This window comes from Ursus americanus, chromosome 30, assembly GCF_024610735.1.
Source record: "Ursus americanus isolate L20-20 chromosome 30, mUrsAme1.1.p, whole genome shotgun sequence".
Classification (NCBI taxonomy): domain Eukaryota; kingdom Metazoa; phylum Chordata; class Mammalia; order Carnivora; family Ursidae; genus Ursus; species Ursus americanus.
This window is the reverse complement of record NC_142156.1, coordinates 25,023,286-25,050,215: the sequence shown is the minus strand read 5'-3', so window position 1 is coordinate 25,050,215 and position 26,930 is coordinate 25,023,286. Positions and strand designations below refer to the sequence as shown.

At 62.9% G+C, this 26,930-nt stretch overlaps 1 protein-coding gene across 13 annotated transcripts in view; it reads right to left on the bottom strand.

Moving 5' to 3' along the window:
* The window catches only part of FBRSL1 (fibrosin like 1), an 84,426-nt gene that overhangs the window by 10,043 nt on the left and 47,453 nt on the right, over window positions 1-26,930 (bottom strand). For 4 of the 13 annotated variants that reach the window (XM_045815710.2, XM_087857454.1, XM_087857456.1 and 1 more), the window contains exons 5-8: window positions 21,631-21,660; window positions 4,089-4,134; window positions 1,286-1,604; window positions 977-1,197 (exon numbers count right to left, since the gene is read on the bottom strand). In XM_045815710.2, coding sequence (XP_045671666.1) covers window positions 977-1,197; window positions 1,286-1,604; window positions 4,089-4,134; window positions 21,631-21,660 — 616 coding nt within the window. Of the gene's footprint in view, window positions 1-74; window positions 236-976; window positions 1,198-1,285; window positions 1,605-4,088; window positions 4,135-21,630; window positions 21,661-26,930 lie in introns of all 13 variants that reach the window. The other 9 variants (XM_045815713.2, XM_045815716.2, XM_087857459.1 and 6 more) reach the window with 6 other exon arrangements.

Here is a 26,930-nt window from a genome sequence, read left to right as displayed (position 1 = left end):
TACAAGAGAAAAAGAGAGAGAGACGGAGAGGCACGTCGGCCGCGGGCTCCCGGCGGGGCGAGGCGGATAGTCACCTGGCACTGGTTTCGGCAGGCCAAGCCGTGGTGGCCGCTCGCTAGGTGCGGGCCCCAGGGTGCAGGTAAGAGAGGTGCCTGTGACCAAGTACCAATCACAATCCCCGAATGAGGCTGGCAATACATGATTGGCTGGCTGAATGAGATCAACAGGCTGGTATCTAAAGGCAAGAGAGAACACCGTGAGCCCCCGGTGCCCCCGGAGCCGGCCGCAGGGGAGCCCTGCCCCCCAGCCCAGCGTCCTGGTCCCATCCCAGGGCGCCGAGCTGCCCGGACCTGCGTTGGGCTGCTCAGGACTTTACAAAGAACTTGGAGACAAGACCCCTGGGAGAAATCTTCGACGCCCTGATACTTGGCCTTGAAGGGGCACCTGCCAGAACCAAGCAGGGAGGGAGAAGCCAGGCTGCCGCCGCTCACCGGGAAAGCCTGTTCTCCAGGACTGAGCTCTGCACACCCCCACGAAGGGCCCGAGGCCCTCGTCCCAGACACACTGGGGATGAGGGACTGCAAGGGTCACAGCAGGCCCCAGAAGCCTTTGCTGGCACAGCAGCGGAGCCGCCCCAGGTCCCCCTTCCCTGCCGGGCCTGGCAAGGGCTCAGGATGGAGCAGGGGCCGCGTCTGTTTCCGTGTGCACACAGGGGGCACTCGTGCGCCTGCATGCACGTGCACAACCCAGGCCGAGGCAGGAAGCTTCCTCTGCACCAGGCAGTGGGACCCCCTTGGGAAAGGCAGCCTGCGGGGCCAGGGCCCTGCCATCAGCCCCTGGGGTCGGGAGCAGGTGGGGCGGGCTTTGCCTCAGGAGCCCGCACCCCTTCGCTGGGGAGACCAAGTCCCTCCCACCGACCCAGACGGAGGATCCCAGAGTGGAGGGGGACAGTGGCCCGGCCCCAGCCAGCACCTACCGGCAGGGTGTCCTGGGACGACCAGGCTGTTGGCCGGCAGCGCCGGGGGCGGGGGCAGTGTCGGGGGGGCGGCGAACATGGCCGCCGCGTGGTGCTGGTGCTGGGCCTGCGAGCGGAGCGCCAAGTGTGAGGTAGACAGGTGGGGGCCCGGCCCGAGAGGCGACAGGGACGCGTGCTTCGCGAGCCCGAGGCTGGCGCTGCTGCTGGCGCTGCTGCTCCTGCTGCGGGGAGCGGGGCTCAGTGCCGGGGGGGCGGGCCTCCCCGCAGCCCCGCCCCCGCGGCGGTGCAGCCCCGCCCCTCCCCTCCCACCTGAGGCTGTGCAGGCCGTTGGGCGCAGCCTGGCCGTGGCCCGCGAAGGCGCCCAGGGGCAGAGGCACGTGCGTCGGGAGCGGGGCGCGGGGCTGCGGGGGCGCGTGCGGCGGCTGCGGGGTGAGGCGGGGCAGGGCGGGGGCTTCCTTCTTGACCGGCTGGCTGGCCGGGGCGCCTGGCGCAGGGCCGGCGGGGGGCGCGGGGCTGCGCACCGTGGGCAGGAAGGGCGGCTCGGCGCTCAGCTCGCGGCTGCGCTCCAGGCCCGAGACTTTGGGCGGCGCCCCGGCCTTGGCCTCGGCCTCCTCGCCCAGCGTGGGGCCTGCGGAGAGAGGGCCGGAGTGAGCGGGGCCGGACTCAGGGCTGAGCCCCCACCCAGGCCACACGGGCCAGGACTGGGGAGGGCTGCCGGCCCAGAGAGCCCGCAGCGACCCCACTTCACGGAAGGGCGGCAAAGTGCAGCGCAGACTCGGCTCACGCAGGGTGCTGGCTCCGAACCTGTCGCCCGCGTGGACAGGCGCTTCCTGCCACTGCCTCCCCCTCGGCCACACCTTCACTGTCGCCCTTGTCGCTGAGCAACGCGCTAGTGGCCTGCTTTCTTTCTGAAACCACCCAGGGGACCCGCGGCCTGGGGGAGCCTCTCCACAGGGCTGGCCCGGCTGGAACCTGGTGGGACGACGTTGCTGCTCGCCACACTGCCAGAATGCAGGTCGTCCCCCACCCTCGCCACACGCACTGTCCCTCATCAGCTGAGACTGTCCCCCCTTGGAGCCGTGCCTGTGTGCTCAGGACTTGACCTTCTGCGTACTCATCCCAAACCCTCCTTTCCAGGCAGTGTCTCAGGTCACATGCCCAGAGGTCAGGTGGGTAAGGAGTACCCAGAGCAGGCTAGGCAGAGGGCACGTGTCCAGGCCAGAGGAGGCTCTGTCTCCAGCGGACAATGGCCGGGTTCCCAGGAGTGGGGATTCAGGTTCCTGATTGCGGTCTCCCTGTTTGGCCTGCTGGCAGATTTCACTTCCTCCTGGGGCCCACGCAGGCACCTGCCATGCTGAGTGCAGCAAGAAGCCTGCAGCTGCAGGGCCATGAGACCCAGGCCAGCAGTGAGACCCAGAGGACTCTGCTGACCCTCTGGGAAGTCTCCTCCCCTGGCAGCAGGAAATGGCTCCTTCTGTCTCCTCTAGGGTGACACGGCCCCCTGTAGCCACCAGCCTGCATCTGTTGGCTCAGGGACAGAACCAGGGAGGAGGCCACGACCACCACCACTGCCATGAGACTGGGGACTGAGGCCTGATGGCTCATGGCACCATCTCTACCCACTCACTCACAGCTGCCAAGGGGTGCTGGCCTGGCGTCTGACCTCTCTTCTGCCTCTCCTCTATCTCCTCCAGCCCCTTGCAAAGTAAGAGCAGCCACAAGGATGGAAAGAGGCGGGTGTGGGCTGGGCAGAGCTGGTGTGCCGCCAGGGCCCCAGCCCTCCTGCAGCCTCTCCCCTCACTGGGGAAGCATGGGCACTACCAGTGATTACCCCTGCTATGAACCTCCCTGGGCACTGCAGAGCCCTGACTCGTTTCCCAAGCTCTGCCTGCGCACGTGAGTGGACCTGGTAGTGGGCTGAACTGTGCCAAAAAGCCATGTCCAAACTGCAATCCTTAGCACCTGTGAATGTGGCCTAATTTGGAAAAAGGGTGTTTGCAGATGTCATCAAGCTAAGAATTTTGAGATGACACCAGTCTGGAACAGGGTGGACCCCAAACCCAGTGATGGATGTCCTTCTAAGACAAAAGGAGGCAGCCATGGGAGGTGGGAGGGACATGGCTACAAGTCCAGGGACACCCAGGAGTGGAAGAGGAAGGAAGGAACATCCCTTAGAGTTTTTGGAGTGTGGCCTTGCCAACACCTTCATTTCAGATTTCTGGTCTCCAGACTGTTGAGAGGGTAAGTGCCATCCATTTTGAGCCATACGGTTTGTGATTATTTGTTGAAAAGACAATGGTTCTGTGTCACACTCTGTGGGATGCCAGCAGAGTGTGCCTCTCTCCCGAGACCTGTCCGGCCTCCCCTACCCTGACTCTGTCCAGCATGTGTACGCTTTGCTGAAATGCTTTGATCTGAGGACGAGACTTCTCCACCTGAAGCAGGGGGAGACCATGCCCTGCTCCCAGGCCACTGGGACTGGTCACTGCAGGCCCCCACCTGTGCTGCAAGGCCTGTTGCGTCCAGTTCTATCTAGACAGAGCCTTCCAAGCCAAAGGGCCCCTCCTCTGTGCTGGGGGACTCACTCTCTAGAGCAGTGCTGGCCAGGAGAGCTTTCTGGCAGCATGTGCCTGTGGTACTCGTGTGGGGGCCGCCAGCCAGGTGGTGGGGCTGCTGCAGGGATCTAGTCCCTTCATGGCAATGCTAGCCACGTACGCAGTGCTGGCTCTGGCAGCCAGCCCACACAGCTGCAGGATGCCTCAGCAGGTGCTAGACCACAAGCTGCCAGTTGTCCTCAGAGCAGCCGACCCCATGAGCCTGGGGAGGGTCTGGGAACATGTCTTGCGAACAGTCCCTGGGAAGGGGCAGGAACCCCACTTTGGGAACCATTGCTCCTGACTTCTGCTTTCCTTGTAGCTTTTGCTGGGGGGCTGTAAATCACAGCACATAACCCCTGCCTCAGGCTCTGCATCCAGAACCTGACCCATGATAGAGCATAACCTGGAGCCCACTCTCTTGCCCAAAAGGCCCGCCATCCCTTCCCATGATGACTTCTGGAATGTGTCCTGTCCTTTCCTAGAGGCTAGGAGGTGAGGCCAAGGGACACGCTTACCTTTATCGGCTGCCGGGGCAAAGAGCTTCTCAGAGCCCACAGATGCCTAGAAGACAGAGAGGACGGTCAGAAACCAGAGGGGATGAAGGGCCTGGGGGTGAACTTGGCTTCTACCCCTGCCCCTAGGACACAGGTCTGGACAGGTTTTGTGCATGTGAGGGCTGCCTGGCCTGGTGTTCTCCTGTGTTCATAGCCGCCACCCGGGAGGGTGACCATGCCCAGGCCTGCTGCAAGCAAGTGGGCACACAGGTCACACAGCCCACGATCAGGGAATCGAGGATGCTCAGCAGAGATGTGGGGCTTCAGTGTGGCCCTGCCGGGGCGGGGGGGCGGGGGGGGAGACGGACTGGGACTTGGGAACTCAGGTGCATCTTGGCAGAGCCTGCCCCAGGAAGCCGAGGACTCCGCTGGGCCTGGTGCTGGAGGGTGGAGAAGCGCTTGGGACTGAACAGGCTGCAGGACGGCACCTGCCATGCTTTGGTCCGAGTCACAGACCTGGGACCACGGCTGTGACGAGGTGCCGAGTGTCCACGTGATTTCTGATGGACCCCACCTCTCAGCCTCTCTCCTGTGTAGACGCCCACATGCACGCAAGGTGGCGGGACGTCAGGGTGAGGACGTGGCCCTGCGTGGAGGACTCTGCCACAGCTCACGGAAGGAGCTCCATTAGACTTTCCTGAGTAGACCTTTCTTTTGATGGTTTTTTTTTTTTTAAGTTTTATTTTTAAGTAATCTCTACACCCAACATGGGGCTCGAACTCACAGCCCTGAGATCAAGAGTCGTGTGCTCCACCAACCGAGCCAGCCAGGCGCCCCACTAGTTGACTTTTTAAAAACAGCTTCACTGAGCTGTAATTCACAGGCCATACAATTTACCTGTCAAAGGCGTACAATTCAGTGGTTTTAGTGTATTCGCAGCTGGGAGCAACTGTCACCTCAGTCAGGGTTGGGACATTTTCATCACCCCAAAATGCAACCGTGAGTTCTTCAGCCATTGCCCCAGCCCTCATGTCCCCTGGCCCCAGGACCACTGCCTCTCATGTGTGTAGAGGTCCTGTGCTGGGCTTCCCGGTGGAGAAAGCGGCCAGGAGTTGCCATGGGGGGGTGGCGGGGGACCAGGCACCAAAGAGCATGAGGACTCTGCCGTGAGGACAGCCACCGTCAAAGCCAGGCAGCAGCAGGTGCCAGCGAGGGTGCAGAGAAGCTGGCGACCTCGAGCACTGCTGGCGAGAAGGTGTGGACAACGGTCCACAGGGTCCTCACAAGGTTGGACGTGGAAAGACCACGTGATGGCAGCAATCCCACTCCTGGATACGTGCTCCCCAAAACTGAGAGCAGAGTGTCCAACAAATGTTTGTGCGCTCACAGGCACGGCAGCATGACTCACAGGAGCCGAGAAGCGGGCATGGCCCCAAGTCCATCGGCGGGCGTATGGAGGAACAAAATGGTCCATACGCACAAGGGACACTACTCAGCCTTAAAAAGGAAAGAAATCCTGACACCTGACACTCCCTGGATGGACCTTGAGGACCCGGTGGCGAGAGAGGCCAGAACGGGACAGACACTGGAGGATCCCACGTATCTGAGAAGTCAGATTCCGAGTAGACGGGGCGCCGGGGCGGGGTGCTAGGGGTGTGCCAGGTGGAGTCTGCAGGTGGACGGAGGCGCCGGCCGCACAGCACTGTGAACGTGCCTAATGCCTCTTCACTGTGTGCTTAGAAATGGTTAAGATTACTCAAGCTTTGTTGGGTGCATCTTACCACATTTACACAAATTAAAAGAAAACACGAGGGACCTTTCCGGGGTGATGAAAGCGTTCTCTGACGGTGCTGGTGGAAACACAGTCGTAGGCATCTGTCAAAGTGCATCACGCTGCATACTCGAAAGGGCAGCACCTTACTGCACGTAAGTGACAGCGGGGGGGAGCCAGTGACAAGATGCGCTCCTGACCCAGGTCTGTGCATGACCCAGGCTGCACGCCACTCATCTGTGGGGAAACGGTGTGTGATGGGAGCTGGCCGCTCGGCAAAGGGGAAGCTGCTCCCTCTATCAGAATAATTCCAGACTGACCGGTGGTGTAAATGTGAAAGACAGACCATAAACGCAGGACAGAGCCTGTCACTGCACGACTTTGCAATCACACTGGAATGGGGTTAGCTTTTTCTGATCATGTCCCCAAACCCAGGACCAGGAACGAAAGAGGTGGTAACACAGCCCCCAGAACACAGCCCGGTGCCCCAGGAGCCGGGCCCCGGCAGGCAGGCTGTGGGTCCTCATGCCACGTGATCTCAGGGTGCTCACGGAGGCCTGGGGGAAGGACCCCTGACAGGTGAACATGACCCAAGGTGGGCCTCAGACGCAGGAGGCTCCAGGCGGGGAAGGTGGGTGCACAGACTGCACTCTCCCCCGTGTCTGAGTGAGCGTGGACAGCCGTGCATGGAGGGGTCCTTCCTGCCGGATCTGCCAGACCGTGGAGGCTGTGTGTGACCTTCTCACCCACTACCAGCCGGGTGGGACACGCTGCACCCCCACACGGGGGCACCACGGCCGTGACCTCTTCTCTCCTGAGTTTGTTTCCTTGCCAGTTTGTTTTTTCGGGCACATTCTACATGGTGAGTAGTGGCTGTTAGAGTCTCTGGATTACCACCTCACCCCCAGGAGACCCCATGGGGATGAGGGGTCCACCTGAGCTGGGGGGTCTGCAGGGGCAGGGTGGGGCAGGCTGTCAGCCCTGGTGGGGGAGGGGGCACTGCAGCCCAGACTCTGGTTCCAGACACAGCCAGCACCATCTGCCCCTCGGGGCCAGGCCCCCAGTCTGTCTGTCTGCAAAGTGACGATGCCCAGGACCAGGAGGAGGACAGCTCACTCCAGCAGGCTCGGCCCCAAATCTGCCAGGAGCGATGACCGCTGCACCCCCACACCATACCCTGCCTGATGGCGCACGCGTCACCACCCTCCCAGGGCCTGCCCTGTGACCCCAATTCTCCCTGGACTGGACCCTCACCATGACCCCAGGACCACCCTGCAGTGCCTGTGTGACAGCCCTATTGTCATCATTATGACCTGGGCTCGTTAACACGCCCACAGGTGAATTCTCCACGAAGCCAAGAGTCTGTTTTAAATCCAAATCGGAACATGTCGCCCCCGACTCAAGCACTCCAGCGTCCTCCCAGCGACCCTACTGCAATCTGACCTTCCCTCCGATCCTGGAAGGCTATGAGAGGCCCGTGTGGGTCCTGACCCTGACCCAGCTGCCCCCCCCACCCGCTCCCGGCCACCAGGTGCCGGCACAGGTCTGAAGGTCTCTTCTTGCTTGGCTGCCTCTCGGCTGCTCTGGACGCGTGTGGGCACGGCCACAGGAGAGGAGCCGCTGTGTGCCAGCTGCTTCCTCTAACGAGCGCCCCGTAAGGTCTTCATCATCTCCTGCGCTGACAGGCCCTGTGGGCCGCGGGGACGGTGCCAACTGCGCAAGCAGCCTCGAGGGTCCCAGCTCAGCGCCACTGCCAGAGGGCGCCTTACCTCTCGGCAGCGCAAATGAACGAGCTCAAGGCCCGGATGCTTCAGCGGCCACAACCATCGGGGGGAGTCCAGGCGGGGAAAGGGCAGCTGCGGGGGTGGGGAGCCAAGCCCCAACCCGGTGGGAGCCCCCTGTTCTGACACGGCATTCCCATCTGAAAAAGGCGGTATCAGAAAGGAACGCGGAGAAGCGGCAATGAGAAAGCGCCTGTGTTCTGTGGGGCATGACTCCTCCTGGTCCCAGCCTGGGGGGAGGGGGAGCAGGCTCACCTAAGGCCCCACCGTTCAGTTCAAGGCCTGGGGCTTGAGCAGGGGCCAGGAGGTGGCGCCCCAGGCACTTGGAAATTCTAGGGGAACAGTGGAGGGGGTGAGGGGGGAGTGTCTTCCCCACCACTCCCCACCCTGGATGCCAGCCTGGCAAAGGCAGGAAGGAAGGCACTTTCCCAGGTCCATCTGGTCCCCCCACCCCCACGGCCACAGAGGGCCCAAGTTCAAGTTTGCTTGGGGAAGTGGAAGGATCCGAATCCTTGCAGGGGTCCGGGGAGGTTCCTGGACCACAGTGAGGGGCCGGGACATCTGGCCAGGCGCAGCCATACCCACCTAGGAAGGCTCTGAACAGACGGGGCAGGCATCCTCAGTCCGCTGCGGGGACGCGCCCGCGGGCCAGCCCCTTTCCCAGGGCACGCAAAGAGACTGCTCCTGCTGGAGCTCGCCTAGCACAGTCCCTTGGCTCCTTCCCTTCCAGGGGCAGGGGTCGGGAGCTGGCCAGCTGACCCGGGGGGGGGAGGGGGGCAGCCCCAGTGCAGCCACCAGACCTGTGCAAACAACTTCCCGAAGACCATCTACTGGGATGTGACCCAAGCAGCCACATCGTCTCTAAACCTGGCACTGAGCCAGCGTGGGGGCGGAAGAAAGGGGTCACTCCCGGGCGAAAACACAGGTGGGAGGTGCCCAGGCTGCAGGTTCACGGTCTTGGTGGAGGGGGCACGCCCGGGAGGGAGAATGTCATGACCGGCACTAACTCCCCTGGGGTGCCCAATCCTGGCCGCGGGCGGAGGTCACCGCGCGCTTTGTCTTCGAGGACCCGACCCGCGGGGCAGCCTCCGCTCGGATACGCGGCACAGCCTCCGCCGGCCGCGCCCCGCCCCAGACAAAGAACTCCAACTCCGGGCAGGTGAGCGCGGAGTGCGCCGGGAAGCGGGGTGGCCGAGCCCCCGCCGGGGCGCAGACAAAAGCGCGCGTCCCCCAAGACGCCCGGCCCCGCCTCCGCCGCGGGCCCCTCAGTACCCTGGCCAAGGCCCGGGCCCCTGTGCAGGGATGCACCCCCGCCCGCCGGCCGCCACGTGGGCCGCGGGGACGCAGCTGGAGAGACACGGGGTCTCCGCGCGCCTGGCTCCCGGGAGGGACGCGGTGGGCAGAGCGCCGGGGGCCTCTCCTGAGCCCCGCTCCTCTGGAGGGGGCGGCTGCTCTCTTGTACCCGGCCCCCGAAGTCCCGAATCCCTCCCCGGAGCCACCAGCGCGCACTCACCGCGCGGGCGCCCCGGGTCTGACGCGCTCTGCAGGCAATTGCCGCTAGTCCTCGGGCCGGGGCCGGGGCCGGAGCCGGAACCGGAGCCGGGCGGCATGGACGCGGGCGGCGGAGCGCGGGCCCCCGCCACCTCTGCCCTTCGAGGTGGCCCCTCTCCCGGCGCGCCCTGCCTAGCCGGAGCCCGGGCCGGGGACGCGCATGCCGGCCGCGCCGCCTCGGCGCGCTCTGGGTGGCTCTCGGGGCGCGCGGGGCCCCTGGCGCCGTCGGGCGCGGCGAGGGCCGGACAAGGCGGCGGCGGCGGCGGGCGTACTGCTGGCGGGCGCGCAGGCGGCGGCGAGAGCGCGGGCGGGCGGGGCGGGGGCGGGGCGCGGACAGGCCCGACTAATCCAGCCCCGAGGCGCGGATCTGCCCGCGCGGGGCCGTAGGCCGGTCGGAACCTGGTTATTCCCTCTCCACCACGAGGTCAGCGCTCGCAGCGCCCGCTGTGCTGAGCGCTTTATGGGCCCGACCCCCTCCGACTCGCAACAAGTTATGCACGGCTCCTAAGCCCAGTTTACAGAGGGGGAAACTGAGTCACCGAGCGGCGAGGAAAGATGACAGTGCTTGTACATACGTACGATGTAAGCCCCGCCCTCCCTGAGGCTCGGTTTCACCATCTGCGAAACGGGGATGCACGGTGGGGAAGGGTCCAATCAGTTACTGCAAGCGCAAACGGCTACTGCGGGCACGCGCGCCGGAGCCTCCTGGCTGCTGGGCGGGAGGAAGCCCACTGCAGATCCAGGCGAACCACTGCCCCTTGCGAATGCCCGCACGTGCGGACACTGAGCCAGGCACCCAGGCAGCCCTTAGGTGCACCCGCAGCAACAGGCCTCTCCATTCCAGAGCGCACAGGCGGGGCCCCAGGACGCCAGCGGCACAGCTTCTCGTCAGGAAACGCGCTGTGAGGCAATCCACGCACAACACACGCTCGGGGGCACCAGGAGGTCAGCCGTGGTGGGCAGTCCAGGGACCCCTGGCTTAGAAGGCCAGGTTCAGAACCTGCAACCACCTGCTCCAGGCTGCGAGAATCAGTGGCCGGGTCTACACTGGGGAGTGTGCTGCGTAGCCATTCAGAGAGACTCTTGGTTACCAGCTCCAGGATCCCACGCGCTGGCTAAATATACACGAATGAACACATTTGCAAAGGACACAGGTAATCTGCAAGGCTCCGGAAGAAACGGCTAACAGCGCCACTCGTGGTGGGGACCTTAAGTCCTTTTGTTCTGCTTGAATTATTTACCAAATACATGTATTCCCTTCTCCTGGCAAATTAACACCGTTCCCCCAAGTCCTGCTGTTTCCTGCCATCAAGACAGCCAGCACCTGCTGCGTGTCAGACGTCATGCTATACGCCCTAATACTGGGAAATCATGGGGCCCTCATGCTTACATCCTTTGGGGACGCCCCGTCACCCCTATTGTATTGATGAGAAAATGGAGGTAGAGACTTGAGAGGTGATCCATCTGGGATGGTGCAGCTGTTTTGCGGCAGAGCTGGGATTTGAACCCCAGCAGTATGACTGCGGTTTCTATGGGCTTAGCCAAGACATGCTCTTCCTCTGGGAAGGCAGCAGAGGCCAGACGTACTGGGAAAATCGGGGGCTGGGGAGGAGGCTCTGCCTCACAGGTGACTGTCTTGGGCTCCTCACCTGCCACATGCACCGTGTAGGGTTATGAGCTCCTGCACACAGCCCTGGCTCCAAGGCTTCTGGCAGCAACGGGGAACGAGGGTCATGCAGGTGACCTAATCCCAGGAGTCTGAGTAGTTACCTACATGGCAGAATGGAATTAAGGTTGCTAGTAACCAGCCGACCTTGAGATAGGCAGATGATGGGGACGGGGGGCAGTGTAATCACAGGTCCTCACCAGGGGAAGGAGATGGGAAGACGCCAGTCTGCTGGCTGTGGAGACAGGAAGGGCCGGGAGCTAGGAGTGTGGGCGTCTACTGGAGCTGGAAGAGGCAGGGAACAGATTCTCCCCTGCAGCCCCAGCGGGACAAGCCCGGCCCCGCCCTGACCGAAGCCGGTGGAAACAGGACAGTGAGACGAGTCTGGTGGCCGGCAGCCACCAGGTTTGTGGTGGTTGGTCGCCGCAGCCACAGGAAGCCCCCACGTCTGTATCCAGGACTCCGATGAGGGGATGGAGTGCAGAAAGACCAGCCCTTGGGGGGCTGTCAGCGCACAAATGGCCCTCAGCAGGCCTGGGTCCTGCTTACAGCCTTTTAGGAGCCGCCAGCAAACACATGGGGAAACAGGCAAGACAAATGCAAGTGGGGTGGGAGGAACGGCCGTGAGGATGGGCAAAGTGATGGTGTGCTGCTCGGAGCGACAGTCAGGGAAGCCCTTCCAGCCGGGGCCTCTGAGCAGGACCAAGCTGAGGGGAACTCTGGGGAAGATGGCTAACAGCCCGTGCAAAGGTCCTGAGGTGGGAGCAACCTGGCAGGGCCTCGAGGGAGCTTGGGTGTTTGTGTTGAGCAAGAGGAAGTGGCTCCAGGTTTAAGCAGGAGAGAGAGAAAGTCTTTAAGACCCTCTCTGTAGGACCCACCATAAGGCTGGGGTGGGGGGTGGGGAGCAATGGGCCTAGCTGGGAGCAGCTGGGACAAGCCAGGCAGCACGGTGGTGGGGCCTCTCCTGTGAAGGAGATGGGACTGTTCCAGTACAGTGGCGGGTGGCAGTGGTTACAGGAGCTGGGAGCTCTGCAGGGGGAGGTCAGCCAGGGGCCTGCACGGAGCCCTGCTGTCCCTCTTGTCCACCATGGGCTTGATGCTGAGGCCTAGAAGGGCCCGTATGGAAGGAGCAGGGGGAGGGGCCAACAGCGTACACAGGCCCGGGGGGAGTCCCAGCTCTGTCCTTTCTTCGTACCCTGGGCAGGTCCCACCCTCCCGGGGGGCAATGTACACCAAGTCGGGTATTCCTCACTAACTGAGCTCTGAATTCTCACGGCCCCCCCAAGCGCGTTCTATTGTTGTGCCTTTTACAGAGGACAGACCCAGGCTGGTGGCCAGGCTGCACCCATGCTCCCCCAGCTGGCTGGAGACCCTACCCCTGGCAGAGCCGATGGGGGTGGGGACAGCAGGTGGGGGCCGAATGGTTCTGCTGGGCCAGTCCAAGCACCGGCAGGAGACGCCTGGAGATGCGCCGTCCAAAGGGGGAGCAGCCCCAGCCCAGGGGAAGCCTGTCTTCATGTCCAACATGGTTCCCAAGGCCACCGTCAGGCACTGATAGTCCTCGAGACAGTCTTCTGTGCACGGCATCCCCCCAGCTGGGGGAACCCAGGGCAGGTCTGTCTCTGTGTGTAGAAAGGCAGGCAGCATGACATGAAAGATCTGACAAGGTATGAAATCCGGAAGGAAGCAGAGGGGCAGACTAAGAGGAGGGGGAAGGCAGCGGCCAGGGAGCACAGGGCTTCCAGAGGAACCCACGCTCATCAGACCAGGATGTAACTGTCTGTCACCCGGGCAGCACCCCAGGGGAGGTGCCTGCCCCCCTGCCCGGGCTGCCTCTCTGGGGTAAGTGGACGCAGAGTGTGCAGATGAGGAAGGCCTGTGGGAGACCAAGGACAGGGCCCTGTGGGAGGACACCAGTGTGGCTGGGGGGCTCAGGGAGGTGCCAGGGTGCCCTCCCGTGCCTCACTGCCCAGCACGGGCCCTGCTCCTGGCCTTGGTTCTCCCGGCCGTGTTGGGAGCGTGGCCTCCCATGGAAGGTCCCCACGGGGGTGGACTGGCGGGCTCAGCTGAGGCCAGGGTGTGGGGCAGGGTCCAGGGTGGGTCCTTGCTAATCGGCACCCAGCGTTGGGTGGGAAGCGAGACCAGAAAGACCCACAAACCCCACTAATGGGCTGACAGAGGGTGAAATCAGACCCTGCTCTTCCAGCCAGCGCTGCCTCCTCCCCGACCAGGAAATGCAAATTCAGCGCGAACAGCTACGTACGAGAGGAAGTAGAGACCTGCCAAAGACGCGGGAAAGCCTGCGAGGAAGTAGAGACCTGCCAAAGACGCGGGAAAGGCTGCGGAAAGCCTGGGAGGGAGGGTCTGACAGCACCGGGCACCGGGAGAGCTGAGCTACAGGGCTCTGAAGGCTGCAGGCCCCAGAGGAGGCGGGGCCGTCCTCAATGCCATGGCCGTGGCTGCCATGTGGCCCTTGCCGTCCAGGAGGCGGACACGAGCAGGACGGGGCAGCCTGCCGCACTGGCTGAGTGGTGGCCCCAAAAGACACGTCCACCCGGAACCTCAGAACGTGACCGTATGTGGGATTAGGGTCTCTGCAGGGGTGACGAAGAGAAGGATCTCGGGTCGCCTGGGTGGCGACTCCTGATTTTGGCTCATGTCATGATCTCAGGGTCGTGAGATCAAGCCCTGCATCCAGCCCTGTGCTGGGTGTGGAGCCCGTCTGGGATTCTCTGCCCCCCTCCCTTCCCCTCCTTTCTCTCTCAAAAGAGAGAGACAAGGATCTTGAAGTGAAATCATCCTAGATCAGGGTGGCCCTAAATCCAAGGACTCTGTCCCCCCAGGAGGAGTCACAGAGAAGCCACATGACAACGTAGGCAGAGATGGGCAGGATGCAGCCACGAGCCAGGGACATCTGGACGAGGTGGACGAGGCAGGAAGAACCCTCCCCTCGAGGCTCGAGGGAAAGCACGCCCTGCTTTCTGGACTCCTGGCCCCAGAACCACGGGAGAATACGTTCCTGTTGGGTCAGCGGCCTGACCTGGACTCAGGTCCAGTGAGGCAGGGCAGGCGCCCTGAGCAGCCCGTCCCGGGGGGAGGGGTCCTCAGCTGGCGTCCGGAGCAGAAGCCATGAGCCCCACCGGGCTTTCTGAGGAGAGGGCTGAGGGGTGCCCGTGAGTGTGCACACAGAGCGTAGGTATGTGTAACGGCACTGTGTGGTGTGAACACACGTGTGCGGGCGGGAAGGCACGTCTGTCTCTAAGGCTCCCGTGGTGGCCCAGCACTCTTACGGAGGTGGCAGGCAGGCCTCGCCTGGAAGGGCAGGTAGCCCTTCCCCTCTGGGGGTGGGGGGCTGCAGGCCCCCAGGGGTGGGGTGGGGCTAGGTGGGACAGTCACCCCAGGTCCTGCCGGGGGACCTCCGAAGGGCAGAGGCCTGTGGTGGGGCCAGGGTGGGTGTGGGTGCTTGGACCACCTGGGGCTCTGGTACTGAGCTGGTGGAGCAGGGAGAGAGGCTCGGCACCTGGGGGTCAGGGTGGGGCGTCTCGACCCCCCTTGGACCCCTGCCCAACCCACCCCACTTGTCCTCAGGCTCTCACTGCATCTCAGAGCATCTGGCTTGCTTATGTGTGCGTAGCCTATGCCTGGCCCTGAAAGACCCTGGGGTTCCCACCCTGCCCCCACCTGCCCTGGAGGTAAGGACCCCCACCCAAAAGCCTTCACTAGGCCTGGGAGCCCCCAGCCCTGCGAGGCCCGTGAGGTTAGCAGGGCAGGTGGGGTCTGAGGGGCTGTGAGCCCTCTGGGCACAGAGGGGAGCAGGCCCGCAGGGGAGCAGCCTGACAGACCGCCTCTCTGTAAGCCCCCCACCCCAGTCAGGCCTGGTACGACCTGCAGGGGGGTGGACACGGGGGCTGCCCCAGGCCCACAACCCCTGTCCTGCTCCGCTAGTTCTGGAAGGGCCAGAGGGTGGTGGGCAGGAGGGACAGACGGCCCCCGCATCTTCTGGGGTGTCACGTCTACTGAGCTGGAAAGGGGCAGCCAGTCCTGCCCCGCGTGCAGGCGGTGTGACCCCAGCACCCCTGCTTTCTGAACACAGCAGCCCCTCCCACCAACATCTGCCCCCACCAGCTCCAGCTGGGCTCTGTGAGCACCCACAGAGGCAAGGCCATGCGAACGCGCTCTCGAGCGTGGGGGAAGGCCGGGCAAGATCAGCGGGGCCCCGAGGCGCCCTGCAGCTGCAGGATCCCAGCACAGGGGAAACCCATCGTCCCCTCCGGTCTGCCGTCCCCAGGCTCCAATTCACTCAGGCTCTTGCAGCCCAAAGCATCCTGGCCTCCCACCCCTCCCTCCCCTGACCTGCATCTTCTGGGCCCCTGGTCCTAGAAAGCACTGTCTGCCGTGTGCCGTGGCCTGAGACCGGGGCATTACTGCCCCACTACGGCAGGAGAACAATGGTCCCCATGACACCCGTGCCCTAATCCATCACCTTACGGGGCCCAGGGATTTACAGACACAGTGAAGGAGCTCTCGAGGAGGCAATGAGCCCGGAGGGCCCCAGTGGACCCCGTGTGACCACAAGGGTCCTTACAAGAGGGAGGAGGAGGGTCAGGGTCAGAGAAGCTGTGAGGAGAGGCCCCAGAGCCCAGGAAGCTGAAAGGTAGCAAGTGTTCTCCCTGGAGCCTCCCAAAGGGACCAGCGAGGCTGACACCTTGATCTGGGCCCCGTGACACCCATTCCAGACTCGTGACCTCCAGAACTGTAAAACTTGAGCTGTTTTAAGCCACTGAGTTTGTGACAATTTATCACAGCAGGTGCTAATCCCACCCCCACCCTTGCACTGGGGGCCCAGGCTGCACCCCCTCTGCTGGGATGCCATAGCCTGACCCTCCCCGGGGCTTCCAATCCTGGGGAGCGTATCACTGGACGCCTGTAGGGTTATCTGGGGCCAGGTGAGCTGATGGTCCTCGCTAGGACCTACCTACCACACCCAGTGTCTGTCTGGACCCGAGGCCCTGCCTTGGACAGACCCATGGGAAGACACACTCTGGGCTCAGCATCCCTAGGCCAAAGCGCATGGCTCAGAGGGGTGGCTGGCGTCATTTCCACACACGCCCGCGAGGCACTCCCTGCACCTGGGCTGTGCTCCTCTAAGGCCGTGCCTGGGGAGCAGCGGCTCCCCGCACCATCGTCCCCAAAGCAACTGGCCTGCAGAGGCAGGACGTCGGACGAGGGGACAGGAGAGCCTCCCACAGACTTCTGGGCAGCTGTTCCCAGGAGTGGGTCCAGGAGAGACACGCGGGGGAAGCCCACTGTGAGCAGGGGGCTCCAGGGGCCAGCAGGACTTCCTGCACGTCCTCAGAAGGCCCCAGCCCCCCAGGACACACACTGGGCGCTGCCATGGCATCAGCCGTCCTTGACCCAGGATCCTACAGGGTCCAGCAACTGAAGGGTTACTGCTGCAGGGCAGGGAGCTCCAACTCTGGGCTGCTGTGTGGTCTGCTAGCCCTCTCCTCACAGTTCACAGGGATCTAGCAGGGGGACCTCAGGAGCCTCATTTCAGAGAGCAAACAGAGGTGCAGGAGGACCCCAATCAGGCATCAAGGAGCCTGGGCCAGAGTGTGTGTTCACTGCAGACACAGGGCACAGAGGGGGCAAGGGGAGCGACCGCCCACTCGCCTCATTTCGGGCAGCCCCCAACCTGCTTCCTGGGAGCCAGATGCTCCCCCCAGCCCCTGGAGTTCTCGCCTGCACCCCAGACCACAGGCACCTCTAGGACTCCCATTTAGGGAGAGGAAAATGAAGCCCAGAGGGTATGGGCCGGCCGTGGAAGTGCCGATGCCCACAGGGGACCCCGGGCCCTCCCGGCTGGCCAGCTGCCTGCGGCCCCATTCCTGGTCCTGCTGCTCGAGCTGGCAGAGGCCAGGGCTGGGGGTACGTCCTCACAGGGGATCCCACAGATGGGCCAGACAGACAGACCTCCCTCGAGGGAGCGCTGCGGCCACCGGGGGGAGCGCTAGCCAACCAGCCACCTGGTCGGGCCACTGGGACAGACTGCAGCCAGTCCAGGCCCAGGAGGCTGCCTAATGAGCCCCACACAATTTTTCACCCCATATTTTTCCAATAAAAAAGCAGTTAGACACCAACCGCAGCCTTGTGGAGGGGCCATCTGGTTGCCTGGCTCCCGAGCCTTCTGGCAGCACAGGCTCCCTTCCCCGCCAGCAGCCAGCGCCCAGAGCAGCATGGGGGGGGGGGGCAGGTTGGGGGCTTGCAGAGCCCGGCATGGGGCGCCCACGGGGTGAGGCCTGCTCTTCCAGGAGAGGCAGCGACAGAGAGGTCTTCCTAGCTGGCCGTCTCTGCCCCAGCCTCCAGGGCTGCTGCAGGGTAGACAGAGGCCTGCTGGTCTCTGTGCGTCTGTGTCTTGGACGTGGATCATCCCCAGTGTGTCTGCGCCCGGAGCCAGGGGCAGAGCCCGAGGCCAGTGGGTGAAGGGTGGGTGGGCTGGCAGGAGCCCGGCGGCGGAGCAGTGAGGGAGCCATAGAAGATGCAGGTACATCTGACCTCAGACCGGGGCAGGTGTGGGAGGAGCGCCCTGGCTGGAAGAGAGGGAGCCTGAGCCTCCGTCCGGGAGGAGAGCTCCCAGGGGACGACCAGCCAGCCACACTTGCCGCAGCACCCAGCACACGCGTTCAGTCAGTGCGGACGGACCCAGGGCCCCGAGCTGCCCAAGCTGCGTGTCCAGCTGCCTCACCAAAGGTCTAGAGTAGCCTTGCCATCTCCAGCCCACTGTGCAGCAAGGGACGGGACAAGGGGAGCTCCTTCCAACTCTGTGTAGCGCACGAGTGCCCCAGGGCTGAGCGAGGGTCTGGGAAGCATCCCGCGGCCAGGTCCCAGGGGAGGGCGTGCTGCAGGGGGACGCCTCTTTCTCTCGCTCCCATGTTCTTACAGCTCTGTAAAACCAGCGCTTTGCCATCCTGCAAATACTGTGGAGACACGTGGCCTTCCTCCCCTGACCAGCTCCTCCTGGAAGGGGCGAAAAAGCTCACCCGGCTGTGCCCCTGGAGGAAGGTGGTGGGGAGCTGCAGAGCGCAGAGGCTCCTGGGAGGAGGCCCTGTCCCGTGGCGGGTCAGCTGGACTGGGGTGGGGAGGACAGGAGGGATGGCAGCTCTGGGTGAGCGGGCACTGCAACCCTCTGGGCTGCACCTGCTTCTCGATGGGCTGGGAGGAAGTTACCCGCCGCCCGGGAACCCAGCCTGGCTAGAGGGAGGCAGAAGGAACTTGGGTCTCTCTTGCTGTCCAACCTCACACGGTGCGTAATTAGTGTCCCCATGTAGCCCAGAGGGACAGGGACCTCTTGGGACAGCGGTTCCCCACTGCACTTGGAACAAATCTGAGCTTCCTACTATGATTTATATAATGTAGCCCTCTGAACTCATGCTCTTTCCCTCCCTCTTTGACTCTGCTCTGGCCCCCACTGGACATTTTGCACCAACATTATCCCTGGCTCACCATGCAGGTGATCAGTCATTCTGCATGATCAGTGGTGTGGGGAGGTGAGATGCAGATGAGATGGCTGGTGCTACAGCTGCCTTCATGGGCCAAGGGGGTGTGGAAGGAAGCCATATACCAAGGATGGCCACAGACAGGCCATGCCAGCCTGGAGGGCCCACACCTGGGCTTCTAGGTGACAAATACAAACCCCTCTATTAAGGCAGTTAATTCCACTTTCCATCACAGCAGCCAAATGCAGGTCCTAACCACCGTGGGGCCGTGTGGGAGAGAGTTGGCATCTGCACCTTGGAAGCCAGGGCTGAGGGTTGGAAGTTGACTGTGCAGGCACTATGGGTCTCTGCATCTGATGGGGGCAGATCTGTGAGCAGATGAGCAGAGGGGCTGTGTGTGACCAGATGAGAAGCAGAGGGCGGGGGCGGGGGGCCGCTACAGCAACCAGACCCGCAGCGCAGGTGGCCACGCAGAGCCTGGTGAGGCACCATGACCCAGCCAGTGCTGACCAGGCATGACCCACCCGTGGTGCCTGGCAAATTCTCCTGCAGGGAGCCATTGATTGCTCCAGGCAGCCCGCCCCACAATCAAACAGCTCTGGGGCGCAGCCCGAGCGCGCACCGACCCAGCCCATGCTGCCCCACGGTCAGTTGCATGGGCTCTCGGCCTGGCCTCTGGCCTCCATCCCAAGCTGCCCAGGGACACACGCCAGTGTCACAGAAGACCCAGGTGACCAGGGAGGAGGCCTATGCCCTTTTCCTGGCTCTCCAGCCCAGGGGCTTTCTGAAGCACAGTCCGGCTCTCTCCGACCTCAAGGCAATGTCCACCCACAAACAGGAGCTCACAGTGGCTTCACCCTGCGCTAACTGACTCAGAGCTCACGGTGGCCCAAAGGGGGGGGGTCTCCATCGCCCATGAACAGGTGGGGACACTGGGGCCCCTGGCTCTGGCCTCACTGAAGCTGGGGATGGGGGTGGCATGGCCTCCCACCTGCCCTGCCGTGGAGCCAGGGGCTGTCCTAGGCCGGCGGGGCCACCACATCACCCGTGCAGATGGCTCACCGTGGCCATGGCTGGGGCCCAGCACACAGGTGGGAGAAGGCTAACTCTGGCCACAGCCTTCCTTCCCAGGACCCGCAGCTACGAGCCCCAGTGGCAGTCTGAAGGGGGGTCTGGGCCGTGTGGCTGCACCTGGCACAGCGGAAAAGTGTGCCCCAAAAGAGACCCCAGCCAGGCACTCCGGGCAGGGGGCTCAGGGACACAGGCTTCTGCCCTCCTAAAACTCTCCAGGGCAGGGGTTCTTCCCTCGGGCTGCACATGGGAATTGCCAGAAAAACAAGAATCATGAGTTCCAGACCCTGGCCTGCACCTGTCCAGAGTGGGCTCTCAGCCCACACCCTCCCGACCGCACCTGCCCCCGTCCCTCGGCCAGGCTGGGCCGGTCCTCAAGCGTTGCTCAGGACTGGCCTGCGGGCTCCCCGCTAGGTGTGAGTGCCGAGGAGGCCGCAGCTACAGCCTCTTGCTAGCCCCTGGCAGTGGCCTGCCGCCTGGTCCAGGGGCATCGATGGCCACTTCAGCAGCGGGGCAGTCAGAGCTGCGCCCTGGGGCCTGCCCTTTCCTGCTGCCCAGTCTCCACCACCCAGAGTCCCCACTCTTGTAGCAGGCATGGGCTCAGAGATAGAGGGAGAAATAGGTCAGGGCCTGCAAGGACCCTGGAGGGCTGGGGCCAACCCTCTGGCTGCCCAAGAGGAGGGGGCAGTGATTCTAGGCGTGGTGCGACCTGGAGGCAGAGTCAGGACTCCGACACCCGGAAGGAAGCAGCTTGGCTTCTTCTGTGGAAGAAGGCCAGGGGCCCTAGGCGGGGGCAGCCAGCAGTCTCAGGGCCTCAGAAACCCCTTCCTCTGAGCCCCTCCGAGCCGCCACTGGCTTCAGAGAATGCTCCCTGCAAGGTGGTTTCAGATAAAGGAGGTGCGGGAGGCGAGGCGCCAGCCCAGCCCCGTCCCCAGGCCCTTCACTAGGGAGACTGAGGAGCACCGCTCTGCAGAGGTGCCCGGGCCGCTGGCTGAGCTCCTCTGCCCCAGGACCCAGACAGTGGCGTTCATTCCCCAAATGGTCCGGAGACCAGCAAAGACCCCACGCAGGATTTTTGGGCCAGGTGGCCTTGGATACCCAGGGGCTCAGGCCTCAACCGTCCATGCCGCTCCCGCCCACACGGATGACCCCTGGCCCTTCCTGTCCCACCTCCCCCAGGCTCCGAGGCTGGTCACCTGGACCCCCGCATCCTCCACAGGCCTGTCCTGCCAGGCAGCTTACCAGCCCTTTCCACGCTTGCTCACGTACGTCTGCGGAGAGGGGCTGTCCGGCTGTCCACACCTTGGACAGCGCCTGTCCAACACAGGCCAGGACACAGCAGGTGAGCGAGAACCATGGTCACGCACTGCACAGACCTCCCGATGGGACTTCACTCCGGGACTAGAAGCCAGTGTGCAGCTGACCCTTTGGCCTGCCTCCTGACAAGCCTGGGGCACATCCTGTCCCCCGGCCTGGAAAGCCGTGCCCTCACCCACTCGGCACCTCCCCTCGGCGCGGCCACCACCCACAGCCTTATCACCAGCTACCAGTCTTCCCAGTGGCACGGTTCACGTAGTCCAGAGGACTGTGGGGGCCAGCTGTGTGGCCTCGGGCAGGCTCCTTACCCTCTCTAGGCCTTGGGGTCCCAGGATATGTCGCGGAGTCACAGCTCCTGCCCCCCGGGGCCTCGGGACGAGCAGAGAGCGAGCCGGTATCCAAGCCCGGCCGTCTCACTCCTGCCGCTTCTCAGGGTCTCCGCCCCCCGCTGCCTTCGCCTACACAGAGCTCAGCGCACAGTAGGTGCTCCACAGATAGCCGCTGTGCCGAGAGCTCGGGGCGGCCTCTTCCCTGCTCCCCACAGGACACAGGGGCCAGCAGAGGACCAGGACCGAGGGCCCCGAGGAGGCCTGTGCTGTGGTTTTTCCTGAGCTAGACCCTCCAAGTGCATAAATCCTGAGTTAATGGGAACCTCATTGTTCCTGGAAAGGAGGGTAATCAGGAGGTGCAAACGTGCGGCTGCTATTAGCGCAAGTCTGTTTTCTGGGGATGTTTATGGCTCCCAGCCTGGAAAGCGGGGGCGGCACTTACCCAGAGCATGGCCCCCGCTCGGCCCACAGTGCCCCCCATCCCCAGGAGCCCTGGCAGAGACGGGGCCTGGACGTGTGGGGAGGCCACCTGTCCTGCGCCCCCGTGGGTGGAGGTCTCGGGAGGAGGTGTGGGGGCTTACCTTGTCGTCCCCTTCGCTCTCGCTGTCACACTGCGGGGGGAGAGAGACAGGACAGTCAGCACCCGTAGCACCCTGTGGCACGGCAGGGGTTCGTGGGGGGGCCCGGGGGGGATGTGGAGGCCGGAGCACCAGGGAGGCCCTCGGTGAAGGGCTGTGTGGGGCGGGCCAGGCCGAGGGGAGGCGAAGGAGCAGCTAAGCCAGGCAGGTGCACCTGCCCCAGGGCAGGCCCTGGGGCCCGGCGGGAGCCACAAAGCCCCCTCCTCACCCCAGGCTACATGTAGAGCAGCTTCACCCCCCGTCCTGGGACAGAGCCGCTACCCTGGGACCCCCTCGGGCCTTCTCCCGCATTCTGGACTCTCCAGGTGGGAGGTCAGAGGTGACAGCTGAGGGGCTTGTACTCCTGGGTGGTGGGCCAGATGGGGACCTGGGGGCGGGATCAAGGGTGCCCTCCGGGCAGGGACACGGAAGCCCAGCCCTAACAGCCCCAGCTCTACTGAAGGGGCAGAGCGGGGCTTGGATCCCTCGGACAAACAAGGGGGTCAGGCCAGGCTATGGCCACGGGCACCCGGGCCTCGCGTGCCACCTGGGTATAAGCCTCCCAACGTGTTAGCTGAGCAGGTTAAAGAAAGGTTGGTCATCGTGCAAACAAATCTTTGTTTTCCATTTCCAGTAGGCAGAGCTTTAAAAAGAACGACTGCTCTTCTAGAAACCACGGCAATTTTCCCCCTAAAAGAATATAAAGAAAAATAATCCCTTCCTAGCAACCGCAATTACAACACGTCGTGTCAGATGAACTCTACCGCTGAAAGTAAACCTCCCGGGCCACATGTGAGGGCGACGGGCCCCGTGCTTTACCAGCCACCCACTGCAGCTGGGAGCGAGCCTGGGGGATGGGCATCTTCGGAGGCTAACAAGCTTCCCACCCCCACAGCCCCGTGGACCCCCTGCTGGGCCTGGACAGAGCCCTCCAGGGGGTGTCCTTGCACAGATGGCAGAAGGGATGCGTCCCAGCCCCACAATGATAAGAGGCCAGGTCAGTCCTTCACGACCGGCTTGCAGGGGGGCAGGGAGAAGGCAGAGTGGCTGAAATGCAGGAGGAGGCGGACCCCAAGGCAAGGAGGGGAGTGTGCCCAATGATACTGGAGAGGTGAGGGGCTGGGACACAGCACAACATGGGGGGTGTCCTGTCCTGTCCCGCGGAGCTGGGACCAAACTTGGCCGTGGGAGTCCTGCGTGCCAGAGGCTCTTTGCTGGCAGAGAAGGAGTGGGGGCCAGGGGGTCATGCCCACGGGAGGGGTCCTGTGGGGGCCAGGAGCCCCTATATGCAGCTGGTATGAGCAGCCAAGCTGCTGGCAGAGCCGCCAGAGGCCCCCAGCAGGGCCTCTTCCTGCCTGACTAGCACTGGGAGCCCTCGTGGAGCCCTTGCGTGGGAAACCACAGTCCCATCAAACGGCTGGGAAGGTTGGGCCTCGCCTCGGGCGCCAGAACCCCCCAGGCCGGGCTGCTTCACACCTCTCCCCACAGCTTTTGGTGTCACAGTGAGAGCTTAATGACCCGACAATCAAGGAGGGGTGAGGGTGCTTTCCAGCGAGCGCATGGATCCTATAATTAACCAAACAGCACACCCTTGTCAGCCAGCACAGGCCACGTCGTAAATGAATTCACGTTATTAAGTCCTACTGAATTAATGTTTAACTGCAATAGAGTCGGGACTGAATGAGGCAATTAATCAGGGCAAGGAGGGAAAAAGAGCCACGTCTGTCTTGCAGGAGCCGCTTGAGCGAGGTGACCTTCACGGGCTGAGCGTGGCCCTGGTGGGTGTAACCCTGGTGTGTGGGTGGAGGGGGGTCCAAGCAGGGAGCCCGCAGAGCCAAGGACAGGCTCTAGGCCCCAGGGGGATGTGGGGATGTGCTGGCTACAGTGGGGAGGCCAAAATGAGGGCACTGGAGCAGACGTCCACTGGGATGCTGTGCTGCCACCCACGCCATGCAGCCCTGGGCAAGCCCCTTGACCTCTCCTGCCTCAGTTTATGCTTCTGTAACACAGACAACAGGCTTTTGTGCAGCTTTAATGAGTTAATATATGCAAAGCACTAGGACAGTGCTGGGTATGTAGTCAGCATGACATACGGCATGAGGGTCACTTCATCACAATCGCTGCTACCATCATCATCCCCACCAACTCCACCATCACCACCGTCGTCTCCACCATCATCACCAACTCCATCATCACCACCATCCTCACCAACTCCATCATCACCACCATCCTCACCGTCATCACCACCATCATCATCACCACCATCACCACCGTCATCTCCACCATCATCACCATCATCACCAACTCCATCATCACCACCATCCTCACCGTCATCACCACCATCATCATCACCACCATCACCACCGTCATCTCCACCATCATCACTGTCATCACCACCATCATCATCCTCACCATCATCATCCTCACCATCACCACCGTCATCTCCACCATCATCACCATCACCAGCATCATCATCACCATCATCATCCTCACCAACTCCATCATCACCACCATCCTCACTGTCATCATCACCCTCACTATCACCATCATCACCCCCATCACCACCGTCATCTCCACCATCATCACCAACTCCATCATCACCACCATCCTCACCAACTCCATCATCACCACCATCCTCACCGTCATCACCACCATCATCATCACCACCATCACCACCGTCATCTCCACCATCATCACCGTCATCACCACCATCATCATCCTCACCATCATCATCCTCACCATCACCACCGTCATCTCCACCATCATCACCATCACCAGCATCATCATCACCATCATCATCCTCACCAACTCCATCATCACCACTATCCTCACTGTCATCATCACCCTCACTATCACCATCATCACCCCCATCACCACCATCATCTCCACCATCACCACCATCCTCACCATCATCATCCTCACTATCATCATCATCACCACCATCACTTCATCTGCCTCAGCCTCTTCCCTCCTGTCACCTGAACAGCTCTTGGAGGCATCTGGCCCCCCACATGATCTGGACACAGACACTTCTCACTGACAGTGCCCTGCTCCCCCAGGAGCACCTGCACAGGAGGTCTGGGGAACTTGGCCTCCACCCCCGGCCTCTTCCAGAAACCTGGGCAGCCATTTGCTTGGGTGGGGGCTGCTTTTCACCCTCCAGAATTGGGAGACACAAATCGACACGGTCACGGAGCAGCAACAGAAATGTACCTTTAACCTCTCTCAGTGTGAACGTTAACTCCTGCCTCACAGTGGAGCTTAGTGGAGGTTGCCTGTCTCCCATTTCTCAAACAAAGGCATGAAAAATTCACGGGCAGGGAGACCTGGACGCTGAGCCCACTTCTCCCATCAGATGCTCTAGCACCTGGGCCTGCACCTGGCCCAGCGGTGCCCACGGGGAGTGGGGAGGAGAGAGGCAGGGAGCAGGGTCAGGGTCCCTCCTACTCACTGTGGAGCCTCCTCCTGCCATGGAGACAGAGAGGGCCTAGAGGCTACCCTGGGCCCTGCCATGGAGAAAGGCACTGAAAGCCCCCCAGCTCTGCTTCTGCCTCCCCCCAGCTTCCCACTCAGGTGCCCCTGCTCGATCCAGGGGTCAGAGAGGGTTGAGAGGTGGCACATGGCCTGGTGCTCTGGGCCTGGGCCGGGTTTCTGCTCTCGTTGCAGCGCATGGTCTGGGATGCTACCGACGGAGGCCCTGCTTACAAAGCTGCCTGGGGACCACGGAGGACCTGGCTTCTCACCAGCCTGAGACTCGCTCTTGAAGGGCACTGCTACCTGCAAAAGCCAGAGCAGCGACAACCCAGAGAATCAGCAGGGTCCGTGGTCTGTGTGTGGGGGGGAAGGCCACGGGACACTCTATGCAGCGCACTTGAGTGTGGGGGCAGAAAGGTCTGAGGTGCTGGACAGTCAGTGCTGAGGCCACACTCTGGGCTGTGTGCCCTGGGGACACCCAGGGACTCTCAGGGGGCACGAATCCTTGATGTGGGCTGTTTTCACTGGGCCTGTTCTTGTGGCTCATGCCTGCGTGTGCAGGCCCAGCTGGCCTGCCATGTGTGTGCACGTTCCCAGACATGCCAAGGCTCGCTCGGAGGCCTGTCTCACGCGAGCGCCTGGGCGTCCTTCCCAATGGACGCTCTACCCCAGGGTGTCCTCCAAGTGTCCCAGTGGGTGCGTGGCACGTGTGCACCCAGATGACCTAACACGGGGCCACCTGTCCTTATGCATGTGGCCCAGGAGCACTGGCCACGCTCACGGGACACGTCTGTGCTTCCTGTGGCCCCTTGTGGGTCCCATCAGCTCCAGCTTAGTAAACATTCTGCTCATTGGTGCTGCCTTGGAAGGCCTTCGGGGACGAGAGTGGCTGCCTTGCCTGCCCGCGTGGGTATCCGTCCCCCTCCAGAGAAGGGCACAAGGCGCTCACCTTCTATCCTGCTGCAAAAGCTGCACCGGGGTGTACAACACGTGCCCCGTTAGGCGATTCAGCTAAAAAAGGAGCTGTGAACAGACTGCAGGAGGCCCAGGGCTGGGAGCTGCCTCACATCACTTACTGTCTGGAGTTGGGTCGAAAAGGCCATTTTTCATCCTTGTTGGTGCACCCCAGCCACAGATGCTGGGCAGTGATGTGGGACCTCATGGGCAGGGGTGCCAAGAGCGGGGTGGGGGCTGTGGTCTGGTCTGTGCCTGGGGTGGCCATGGGATCAGCTGGGTGACTGTGTCTGAAACGCTGGGCCATGGCTGCAAGGGTTGGGCGCACCGCACAAGGGGGAGCCATGCCCGCCAGCGCCCACCAGGGTATTAGCCTACTTCACAGACAAGAAAGTAGAGGCCCAGAAGGCAAAGGGATTTGCTGGCAGCAACACGGCGCACAGGCAGGAGCCAAGCACTAGAACCTGGGGTTTGGTTGTGCCCCGCGGCAGCCCTGGCACTGTAGGGCAGGCAGGAGAGGGAAGGCCCACATCCCGCTGACGGGAGGCCTGGGATGCTCTGTGTGTGGGGGGGAGGGGGGCTGATGGTGCGTTTGCTCACGGGAGCCGCTGCTATACAACTCCGGCCCCACCACAGACCCACCTGCTTATGGACGGGGAAACTAAGGCACAGCAGTTGGGAGCCCACCTAGGTGAATGGGTGCATGGGGTCTGGAACCCACAGTCTCAATCTGGCCCTTCTGCTCACGACCCCATGCCAGGAACTCCCTCGGGGCAGCTGGGACGGGGCTGGGGCTCCAGTATCGCCCTACAAAGGGCCCCAGGCCACGCCGGCCC